Here is a 12,041-nt window from a genome sequence, read left to right as displayed (position 1 = left end):
ATCTTCCCTACTGTGCTATTTGAAACAGTACATGTTAAAATGCACTAGGGAACTTCTTGGGTCTGCATGGATGCATGCATGTTAGTGCACTTTAGAAATCATACCCCCGCCGTTCACATTATTGCTTTGTGTAAACAAGCCTTTAGATACAAGTACTCATTTCTAGCGTTTTTCTGGTTTTTATTGGATAAACTTTTGGTTTTTGAGGCCTTTGGAGGTGAATGTTATCAGTGTTTATTGGAGCACTTTGTAATTAATTGTACTGTAAGTGAGATAAGTGAAGTTGTTTAAACCCTGTCAGCTAGGGAATTCTAACCTCTGGCTACTGTGGCTACAGAAGTCCTGGTGGTATTCTTATTAGTGACCAATAAACCAGTACACTTAGTGATTAAATTAAGCTTATGAATGATCTTGAGTTGTGTCCTTTTGTGATGCTTTGATATTATATGCAGATTATTACATTATAATTTTATTGTACTGAAAGCTAGTAAACTATTATTTTTAAAGGGTGGGGGATGAGTCTTCCTTATTTGTGTGGTAGTGTTGGAAACTCTTGTTGATAAATTTTAGGGCCTATGCAGAAAGGGGGGATCATTTCAGCGAGGCATCATGTGGGTTGCGTGTGTGCAAACGTCATTATGCAGCTTTGTAAATAAGATATCTGGCCTGGCTCATGGAAACCATAAATAATTGATCTAGCGTAGTTCTCAGAGAATGATAATTGTAAGATGACTGCTGTGAGGGAAAGGGTGTAAGAAAGAATGGGGACAGAAACGGTTCACTGGTGATCCAGTGTAGAATTTTAATTTTGCTTAGTGGTAAAAGGCTGGTGCACCAACCCATTTCATTACTTATCTCCCCTGAAACTCTTGATTAGTTATAGTAACCTAAACTAAAGCAAAATGAAATGATAAATGATAGTGTATGGTATATTGTAGCTAAAACAACATATTGTCATAAATGTACATGATATTTTAAAACAAAGTATGCAGATCAGGTTGGCACTGTATCTTGATACTTATTTGTGTAGTGCCTAGCGCATTTGAGCTGTGATCTCCATTGGCACACTACCATACTATAAAGTTCTGTTATGCACAAAGTGATGCACTTTGCCTTTAAATTGTCAGTCTGCATACAGCCTTGAGATCCTTTTTAAGGTTTGCCTTCACTGAACAATTAGGTATCTTAGAATATGACCTTGAGGAGTTGTGTAAACTTAACATGTTAAACATGATTTTGCATTCTGTGTAGACAGGAACAAATAGTGCGTAATATTACATCATATGATCGTGGGTAAATCCTACTGAAACCACATTTTTAACCATGACAAGATGACATGTTAAACACAACTTGTTCTTGTCTATACTAACTACAAAATCACATTACACATCATATTAGTTAACACAACTTTTAACATGAACTAATTATCTAGTGAAGGCAAACCCTTTGAACTCTTTTTAGTGCTGTTAGATGCCCAAATAAGCAGGGTGGCAAACAAATCCAACTGTAACCTTTAACTGGTTACTGACCCACTAAGTGGAGATTGCACCCCATCCTAGCAGTTGCAGACAGGGCAAGCCTGATCCATGCATTTGTGACTTGCAGTCTTGATTGCTGCATCTGATAATTAGGAATGAAACCAAGAAAGCACCAGCTGGTACAAAATGCAGCAGCCAGTCTGCTTAGCAATAGAATTTGCTGTGAACATCCCTTCTGGCACTATTCTCTCTGCCTTTACTCTCAATTAAATAGTCCAGTTCCTGGTCTCTCTCTTGATATTTTATGCCTTCCATGAGATGGTCCCTTAGCTACATGAGAGAGTGCCTTTCTGCAACCATGTCCTCCTACAATAACTGTTCCCCCCCCCCAGAACATTGAAATTGTCAACAAGTTGGGGAGGCTAGTAAGTTTTTGGAGATGGTATTTTTCACAGGAGATGTATCTAAATTATGTAACTTGCTACCTGTGAGAGATGAGTGAGATACTGACCATGGACCTGGACTTCTTTCAAACTACTCCTTTCTTTGACTTAATTTTTTCTCAGTAACTTCACACAGACACACAGCACACCCAGCCTCTCCTAAACATAAGCAAGCAAGCAAATCTATAAATAACTGCAAGTCACAAATCTATAAATAAGACAATGGAGCAATTTCTCCTATAGCCTGGGACAGAAGAAAGACAGTTAGTTATTGTTTCTATTTTTAAATATTTGGGGTGCTCTCATGGTCCCCACCATCATGGTACTAAGAGTACTTCTGTAGAGAGATTGTAGTATTAATGGAAAATGAGCCAGTTTCAAGCTTCCTGTTAGAATGTATCTAAACGTTTTTGTTGCACTCTAGACACTTTTTTGTGCTAAATCGAATGCCACAAATTGAATTGAATGCCATAAATTTTGAGATTGAACCATTACTATTTCAGCTTTGTTTTTAAACTTATTCTTGAAATTAAAATTCGTGAATCTAACTGGATGTTTTATTTTTGTCTAGGATGTGAGATAACAAATCAGTTGAAATTTGCAATATTTGTGCAGCACAAGATTTTGAAAACTCATATTTTACATTGGGTTTAAGACTGAGGCAAATTTACTATATAAATTGCCATCCTTCACTAATAGGTAAAATAATCCTGCTACTTAGTATATTTATCAATCTCTACATTTCCAGTATTTGCTGGCCGTTGGTTAATGTCATTTTGGACGGGAACAGCCAAAATCCATGAACTGTACACAGCTGCTTGTGGTCTTTATGTCTGCTGGCTAACCATTCGGGCGGTGACCGTTCTAGTCGCATGGATGCCGCAGGGTCGCAGAGTGATTTTTCAGAAGGTTAAAGAGTGGTCCCTCATGGTAAGTTCTTGATAGAAGAAAGCTTTTGCTATATTATCAAACAGCATATTCTGCTTTTTTTAGGTGTTAATGAGATTTATACTTGCTTCCTCCTACTCTCAAACTCACCTTGTACTGTGTTTTCTTTTTTGATCCCCAGCCCCCTTCTCCTAAATCTACTCAATCTGTGTTTGGACTTCTGAACAGTAATCCCTGTTCTGTTGGAATCAGTATTCCAACAGAATGTTAACGAATCAGTCCTTTGAGTGCCACAGTACTAACTATTTAACGACTATATTTCATTTAAATGTGAACGTAATACAGGATACTATCCAGTGAAAACCTGTGTCACATGATCTCAAGAAATATTTGTTTACAGTTGTTTACTTCTATTCTGTACATAGTAACAGATGAAAATTGTGAAGTGTTCACCTGTTTAGAGACAGAACGTTATTAGTGAAGTGGCAAAAATAAGACTGGAGATGATTGTCAGTTGTGGGAAACCATTTGTTTTGTACCTGTACGGTGCACATTTTCAGAAAATTCTTTCAGATCACCAAATTTGTGGTGGTGTTCAAATGAATACGTTAAAAAAATAAACTTCCTCTCCAGTTATGATATGAGAGAATTTTCATAATGGTTCTTATACTAGCAGTGACTTTATGACACTGAGGGAAGTTTTCATCATGATCAAGGCAAGCCCTCACCTGTCTCAGTTGGTTTTAGTTATAAAATTTCCATACTCAACCTTGCTATAATTCTGGAATGGTAACACATTTTTTTCCCTTTATGGATACATTTTAGAGATGCATGGGGAATGGAGTAACCTGTGAAAGATCCACTCAAGGTTGCATCTTACTGGATATTTACAGACAATAGATGTTTCATGCCGTGACTGTCTCCCTGATCAGCACATTCTTTACTTCATTTGTAGTTTCTTTAGTTTGCCAAAGGAAATTGCCAATATCAATACTAAATTATATCCTCGGGTCTGTCCTCTGCACCCCTGCACTGACAACGTTAATTAGATCAGGATGCCTTTGCTTTTATTATATTCTCAAAAAATTCAAGGACAGAATTACGTTGAATCTGTTAATCAATTTAACAAATACTGCATAACATGTAAATAACAAAAAACTCACATCTTGATCATAACTGTGGGGGGGAGGGGAAACATTGGAAGAATCCTTCCTGATTAAGTACTGGTCATTGGGTACTTTCCATACCTGTGACAGTCAAATATGAGTATGTGGTTTAAAAAAAAGGAGGATATCGATGAGGATCCTGTTAATTACTTTTTTGGGCTAAAAAGGATTAAAAATACAGATTTTGTAACTACAGGTGTGTATTGTAATTTACAGTTAACATAACTTAATTTTGCATATATACTAATTCAATATCAATTTTTTCTGCCTTTTTGTTTTTCTCTTTTAAGAGTAAACATGCAAAGACCTTAAACTTCGAGAAATTGAGAGGTGCAGCTTTGACCAGAACTAGCTGTCTGGCATCATTTATAAATCAGACTTTTTGTGTTTTAGATAATGAAGACACTGATAGTAGCTGTGCTACTAGCTGGTATGGTTCCACTTCTGCTTGGTCTTCTGTTTGAACTGGTAATCGTTGCTCCTTTGAGAGTTCCTTTGGATCAGACACCTCTATTCTACCCATGGCAGGTCAGTTAATGGCTGGTTTTGTTTTTAATTTAATTCAGGCTTTTCAACACTACCTTGCTTTTACTGGAATATGAGGTTCTCTAAAGGCTTTTATAAATACAGTATGAGGTATGGTTTCCTATTTGATTAAGTATTAAAGCATTTTTCAGTTTCTGTGCATGTGTAGTGTTTTTTTTTTTTTTTTTAAAAAGGGCAACTAGTAGGTTGAGGGTTCTTAGCACTGTTAAACTAGAAGGAGGTTGCTTGACTCTTTGGGATCACAGGTTCAGATTTTCACAACATCTGTTTTACCTCCCATCTTTGACATCTATAACTTAAGTACAACCCTTGTGGGAGAGCCTGTGTCCATGAGGTAGCAGAGAGGAGGCAAGACTGGGAAAGGCAGAGAAAAAACTTTAAGATATTGTTTATTTTTTGATGTTTTCATGTATTAATCCCCTGATCTTCTGCACACTGGAAAAGGGATTAGTGAAAGACTTACGTTTAAACTTTTTTATTTAAAGATTATGCTGTAAAGGGCTTTTATATTTAAGAACACTTCTGTTTTACACTGTTAATACATGGTGAATTGTATAGTAACACGCTGTATTGTAGCAACATTTCTGAGTTACACAATATGTAGTCATTAAGAAAAAATGGCCCACCAAAAGATTTTAGTGGATTTTTGTGGCCTTATGCTAACTTAAGGTTGCCCATTCCCCTGGCCTAGGTACTTGAAAATAGTAATGGTCATTCGCCTCCTACCTGTGTAAAGACATATAAGGAGGAACTGTTGTCCCAGATTATCCATGTTAACTCTGAATTTCCTTGCTAATTGGATTCGACTAGCAATTTTAAGATGGACTAGGAAAGGAGGGCAAAGATCCTTTAAGGGGTTGATACAGTAAGTGGAGTTACTGTGGGCTGTAAGTGACAACTAGGTGTTTGTTTCATCCCAAACTGAACTTTGAATAAGTTTTTTTAACCACATTATAAGATAGCATGTAAAAGCTGCATCTACCAAGTAAGAAAAAGTATTCTGAGATGGTGAATCTCTAACTTCTATGCAAACAAGTTTTTATTTATTTACAATAACTAGGTGTGTAAAACAGACTCAACTTGAAAGAGAGAACTTAATTTACATATTGAATCTCACATAACTTCTTTATATTTGTCCACCACTTTGGAGTTATGTCTTTATAATATACATTGTTGTTACTAATAACAGTTATACAAGTCTGATCATGATTATTCATAAAACTATCATTACATAACAGTGGGAATAACAAGAACAAAGAATTTCTAACTACAAAGATTATCCAGAAACTCTGTCTCCGTTCCAAACAAATATGAACTAGGGAAATACTCAGAAGTCTGGAATTAAATTTAATAAAATCTTTCATTAATCTTGTTAACAAAGCATCCTGAAAAGATTGGATTATGGATGCGCCATATAGTGACCCCATAGTTCAGATTGCAGCAGAAGTTGATTCTTAAGCGCTTAATCTTTCTTCTAGCTGTACTACACAGTGCTTGAAATTTCCTGAAATAGGTTTTTTGTCAATGATGACCTTTTTTATAAAACTTAGATTTTTGTTGTAAAAAGTATCAACGTTGTCAAATTTTCCTTGCAAAAAAGTGCCTCTTTTCTATGTGTTTTTTTAAAAATTACTGAAAACTCTTTTGAGAGTTATTGACATTTTTCATTTACCAAAAACTGGTTTTTCGTAAAACAAAAAAGTTTGATAACCATTTTGGGGTATGTTTTTATTGGAGTCTGGGGGGGGGGGGAATTAAAAACTGATAACACTTCTTAAAATGAAAACAATTTTGAAATGTTTATGAAGATAGGCTTTCATTCTTTGACCAGCTCTAGGTATTATAGGTAAATAGGTATTAACAAAAGCTGTTTTAAACAATCTGAATACAAGTTTGCCATTTTATGATCTGTGATGTCTTTGTGGTGATTTGAGGAGCGTATGTATTACAGTCAAACCTCGTAATAACGCGCCCCGCCATAACGCGAAATCGCATATAACGCGATCATAAGTTGGCTCCCCTTTAAGGCCTAATACCAGTGGTCCCCAACGCCATGGCGCCTGCCGGGACATTGATGTGCCCCCGCCTAGTGCCCAGCAGGGGAGAGAAGCTGCGGCCCCGCGCCTGCCGGGGACAGAGAACTCCGAGGCTGCGGGCGCCGGTGCTCACTACCCCTGGCAGGCGCGGGGTCGCAGCTTCTCTCTGGCTTGGAGAGAAGCCGCGGCCCCGCGCCTGCCGGGGACAGAGAACTCCAGGGCTGCTGGCGCCGGTGCTCTCTGTCCCCGGCAGGCGCGGGGCCGCGGCTTCTCTCCCCTGCTGGGCACTAGGCGGCGCACATCAATGCACTGCGTTGGGGACCACTGACTTAAACTGACCAGCTTGAAACCCCGCTATACCGCGACCCCGCATTTATCACAGTGGAATTTTTTGGACCCCAAACATCACGTTATAGCGGGGTTTCACTGTACTTAGGAATTCTGGTTGATACTATGTTCCAAAGTTGTTTTGAAAATTGCTGTGTCATGAATCCCTCTCTCATTGCTTACAAGCCTTTAAGCATGTACCTCCCTGTCCCAGACCAGGGACAATAGCTAATCATTAAGAACTGTCAGCACATGAATAGGCCTTACAAAAAAGTAACTATATCTTAGGGAAACCAGTTCTTTCCATTCCCCTCAACAGCAGGTTGAGAGAATGGAAATTCCCAAGCCAAGACAAAATGACAGAGATGACAGAGCACGAGGTTCTAAATAGCTGGGGGCCTCAATGAGAGAGATAAGAAGTTTGGGCAGCCAAGGTCAGAGTAGCCAAGCAGACAGAGAAGGCTCCATGTTTCAGAACTTAAGCCATGCACTGTGATAGAAGGACCCTGGACGGCCCAGACAACCCTGACCCTAGCCCAAAGAATGCAGAGAAATGCAGGTAGGGTTTTATTGCATTCCGGGGTGCAATCCAGACCAGTGAGTGGTTGTGTCACCGCTTGCCCTGCAACCTTAGGTGCCGTACCGTGCTTTGCTGTGATCAGCCCAAGTATTACTAAACACTGCTATATTGTTGACATAGGCCCTTGTAAGGTCCTGTAATGCATTTAACATTCAATTGACCAGCCTCTGAAAAGTGACTCCTGCATTAACTAACCCAAATGGTAACACTTCGAATTCATACAGGGATAGCTCAGTGGTTTAAGCATTGGCCTGCTTAAACCCAGCGTTGTGAGTTCAATCCTTGAGGGGGCCATTTAGGGAACTGGGGTAAAAATCTGTCTGAGGATTGGTCCTGCTTTGAGCAGGGGGTTGGACTAGATAACCTCCTGAGGTCCCTTCCAACCCTAATATTCGATGATATTATATATCATTAATTAAAGCAGATTTTTTTTTCTGTGCATCATCATCTAAAGGAATTTGCCTGTACCTCTTAACTAAATCAAAAGAATTGAGATATTAAGCTTTGCTTAAAATACCCAGCATATCATCAGTTGTAGGTGTGGGATCAGAGTCTGGCACAGTGATAGCACTGAGTTTGCTATAATCAATACAAAACTTTATAGTGTGGTCTTTCTTAAGGACCAACACCACAAGTGACACCCAAGAGCTGGACTCGCATGTCCTGGGTGCTTTGTATTACTATTTGAATTTGCTCTTGTAGCTTGCCAGTGGTATAGTAGGCGCTGCTGGGAGACGGCTGTGATCCTACAGTAATGATTTTATGAGTCAGCAAGAGAGTCTTCCCTGGCTTGCTAGAAAACACTTGTCTGTGTTTTTGCACCACAGATAACTGTGTGCTGTGGCCGGCAGTTGGAAGCTGTGAGCTTCTAAACAAGGTTTGAAATCTAGAAGCCTCTGTTCATTGGCTGAGCCTTAGTCAGGGGGCGGGGCTATCAGGAAGGCCAGGGCTTTTTAAAGCGGTGAGTCAGTGAACAGGGAGTTTGGAAGGGGAGTGGGAAGGGGGCGAGGTACACTTGCCATTCTTTAAAACCTTTAAACTAAACTATAATCAAAACTTCTTGATTTAAACAAAAAGCCTAGCATTAACCTAGGTAGCTGTAGGAGAGAATGCAGGCAGAAGCCCAGCAACAGAGTGGGGGCTATCCTGTTTATTGCGCTGAGTGCAGCATGTATGATTACCTGGCCTGTGGGCGGGTGGCGTATGTGCGCATTTGGTGCAAGTAGCCCTCACAGACCGTGTACAGGCTTTGGAGGCCAAGGTGGCAGAACTGGAGGAGCTAAGGGAGGCAGAGAGGTATGTTGATGAGGCTTTCCAGGACACTGTAGATTTGTCCCACCTCTGGTCAGACAGCCCACTTTTAAGGAGGATGAAAGACTCAGGGAAGGAGAGCAGTCAACGGGAGCAGAGGGAAACCTTCCCATAGTTGGGACCCTCTTTCCAGATGATGTTGGGGTATCCTCTCGCACTGAAGTTACCTCTCCGGGGGAGGGAACTCCAGTCATTAGGAAAAGGCAGGTGTTAGTAATGGGAGATTCTATCATTAGAAACATAGATAGCTGGGTTTGTTATGACCGGGAGAACCGTATAGTGACTTGCCTGCCTGGTGCGAAGGTTGCGGATCTCTCGAGGCATCTAGATAGACTTATGTGTATTGCTGAGGAGGAGCCGGTGGTTGTGGTACATGTAGGTACCAATGACATAGGGAAGGGTAGAAGAGACGTCCTGGAGTCCAAATTTAGGTTGCTAGGAAAGAGACTGAAATCCAGGACCTCTGTGGTGGCATTCTCAGAAATGCTTCCAGTTCCACGTGCAGGGCCAGGTAGACAGGCAGAGCTTCAGAGTCTCAATGCGTCGATGAGACGATGGTGTAGGGAGGAGGGGTTTAGATTGATTAGGAACTGGGGAATCTTTTGGGATAGGGGGAGCCTATACAGGAAGGATGGGCTCCACCTAAACCAAAGTGGATCCAGACTGCTGGCACTTAACATTAAAAAGGTTGCAGAGCAGTTTTTAAACTAAGAGATGGGGGAAAGCCGATTGCTGCAGAGGAACACGTGATCGGACAGAGACTTTTCTTAGAGGAGAGTCTATTGATAGAGATTCCCTAGGTTTTAGTCAGGAGGAGAGGATGGAAGAGGATAAAGTATGGGCCACATCAGACGAGAAATATTCACATAAAAAATAATCTGACACATCAGAAAAGGGCAGACAAATAAACAGTGACAAGTTTTTAAAGTGCTTGTACACAAATGCTAGAAGTCTAAATAATAAGATGGGTGAACTAGGGTGCCTTGTGTTAAAGGAGGATATTGATATAATAGGTTTCAGAGTAGCAGCCGTGTTAGTCTGTATCCGTAAAAAGATTGATATAATAGGCATCACAGAAACATGGTGGAGTGAGGACAATCAATGGGACACAATCATTCCGGGGTACAAAATATATCGGAAGGACAGAACAGGTCGTGGGGGGGGCATGAGGGGGGAGGGGGAGTGGCACTGTATGTGAAAGAAAATGTAGAATCAAATGAAGTAAAACTCTTAAATGAATCCACATGTTCCATAGAATCTCTATGGATAGTAATTCCATGCTCTAATAAGAATATAACAGTAGGAATCTATTATCGACCACCTGACCAGGACAGTGATAGTGACTATGAAATGCTAAGGGAGATTAGAGAGGCTATCAAAATAAAGAACTCAATAATAGTGGGGGATTCAATTATCCCCATATTGACTGGGTACATGTCACCTCAGGACGAAATGCAGAGACAAACTTTCTCGATACTTTAAATGACTGCTTCTTGGAGCAGCTGGTACAGGAACCCACAAGGGGAGAAGCAATTCTCGATTAGTCCTGAGTGGAGTGCAGGATCTGGTCCAAGAGGGAACTGTAACAGGATGGTTTGGAAATAGTGACCATAATAACATTTAACATTCCTGTGGTGGGAAGAACACCTCAGCAGCCCAACACTGTGACATTTAATTTCAGAAAGGGGAACTATGCAAAAATGAGGAGGTTAGTTAAACAGAAATTAAAAGGTACAGTGACTAGAGTGAAATCCCTGCAAGCTGCAATGACACTTTTCAAAGACACCATAATAGAGGCTCAACTTAAATGTATACCCCAAATTAAAAAACACAGTAAAAGAGACTAAGCACTAAAAAAGAGCCACCGTGGCTTAACAATCATGTAAAAGAAGCAGTGAGAGATAAATAGGCATCTTTTAAAAAGTGGAAGTCAAATCCTAGTGAGGTAAATAGAAAGGAGCACAAACACTGCCAAATTAAGTGTAAAAATGTAATAAGAAAAGCCAAAAAGGAGTTTGAAGAACAGCTAGCCAAAAACTCAAAAGGTAATAAAATGTTTAAGTACATCAGAAGCAGGGAGCCTGCTAAACAACCAGTGGGGCCCCTGGACGATCGAGATAAAAAAGGAGCACTTAAAGACGATAAAGTCATTGCGGAGAAACTAAATGCATTCTTTGCTTCAGTCTTCACAGCTGAGGATGTTAGGGAGATTCCCAAACCTGAGCCGTCCTTTGCAGGTGACAAATCTGAGGAATTGTCACAGATTGAAGTGTCATTAGAGGAGGTTTTGGAATTAATTGATAAACTTAACAGTAACAAGTCACCGGGAGCAGATGGCATTCACCCAAGAGTTCTGAAAGAACTCAAATGTGAAATTGTGGAACTATTAACTATGGTTTGTAACCTGTCCTTTAAATCAGCTTCTGTACCCAATGACTGGAAAATAGCTAATGTAACGCCAATATTTAAAAAGGGCTCTAGAGATGATCCCGGCAATTACAGACCGGTAAGTCTAATGTCAGTACCGGGCAAATTAGTTGAAACAATAGTAAAGAATAAAATTGTCAGATACATAAAAGAACATAAATTGTTGGGCAAAAGTCAACATGGTTTCTGTAAAGGACAATCATGTCTTACTAATCTATTAGAGTTCTTGGAAGGGGTCAGCTAACATGTGGACAAGGGGGATCCAGTGGACATAGTGTACTTAGATTTCCAGAAAGTCTTTGACAAGGTCCCTCACCAAAGGCTCTGAAGTAAATTAAGTTGTCATGGGATAAGAGGGAAGATCCTTTCATGGACTGAGAACTGGTTAAAAGACAGGGAACAAAGGGTAGGAATAAATGGTACATTTTCAGAATGGAGAGGGGTAACTAGTGGTGTTCCCCAAGGGTCAGTCTTAGGACCAATCCTATTCAACTTATTCATAATGATCTGGAGAAAGGGGTAAACACTGAGGTGGCAAAGTTTGCAGATAATACTAAACTGCTCAAGATAGTTAAGACCAAAGCAGACTGTGAAGAACTTCAAAAAGATCTAACAAAACGGCAAATGAAATTTAATGTGGATAAATGTAAAGTAATGCACATTGGAAAAAATAACCCCAACTATACATACAATATGATTGGGGCTAATTTAGCTACAACTAATCAGGAAAGAGATCTTGGAGTCATCGTGGATAGTTCTCTGAAGATGTCCACACAGTGTGCAGCGGCTGTCAAAAAAGCAAACAGGATGTTAGGAATCATTCAAAAAGGGATAGAGAA

General features: G+C 40.0%; 1 protein-coding gene across 2 annotated transcripts in view; it reads left to right on the top strand.

The window, feature by feature from the left end:
* Positions 1-12,041, top strand: part of MARCHF6 (membrane associated ring-CH-type finger 6) — a 122,244-nt gene that overhangs the window by 89,527 nt on the left and 20,676 nt on the right. For both annotated transcript variants that reach the window (XM_065398618.1, XM_065398617.1), the window contains 2 exons: positions 2,670-2,851; positions 4,369-4,503. In XM_065398618.1, the coding sequence (XP_065254690.1) occupies positions 2,670-2,851; positions 4,369-4,503 (317 nt within the window). The remainder of the gene's footprint in view (positions 1-2,669; positions 2,852-4,368; positions 4,504-12,041) is intronic.

The sequence above is a fragment of the Emys orbicularis genome, chromosome 2, assembly GCF_028017835.1.
Source record: "Emys orbicularis isolate rEmyOrb1 chromosome 2, rEmyOrb1.hap1, whole genome shotgun sequence".
Lineage (NCBI taxonomy): Eukaryota > Metazoa > Chordata > Testudines > Emydidae > Emys > Emys orbicularis.
Note: the sequence above shows the minus strand (reverse complement) of the source record. Positions and strands in the feature narration are given on the sequence as shown.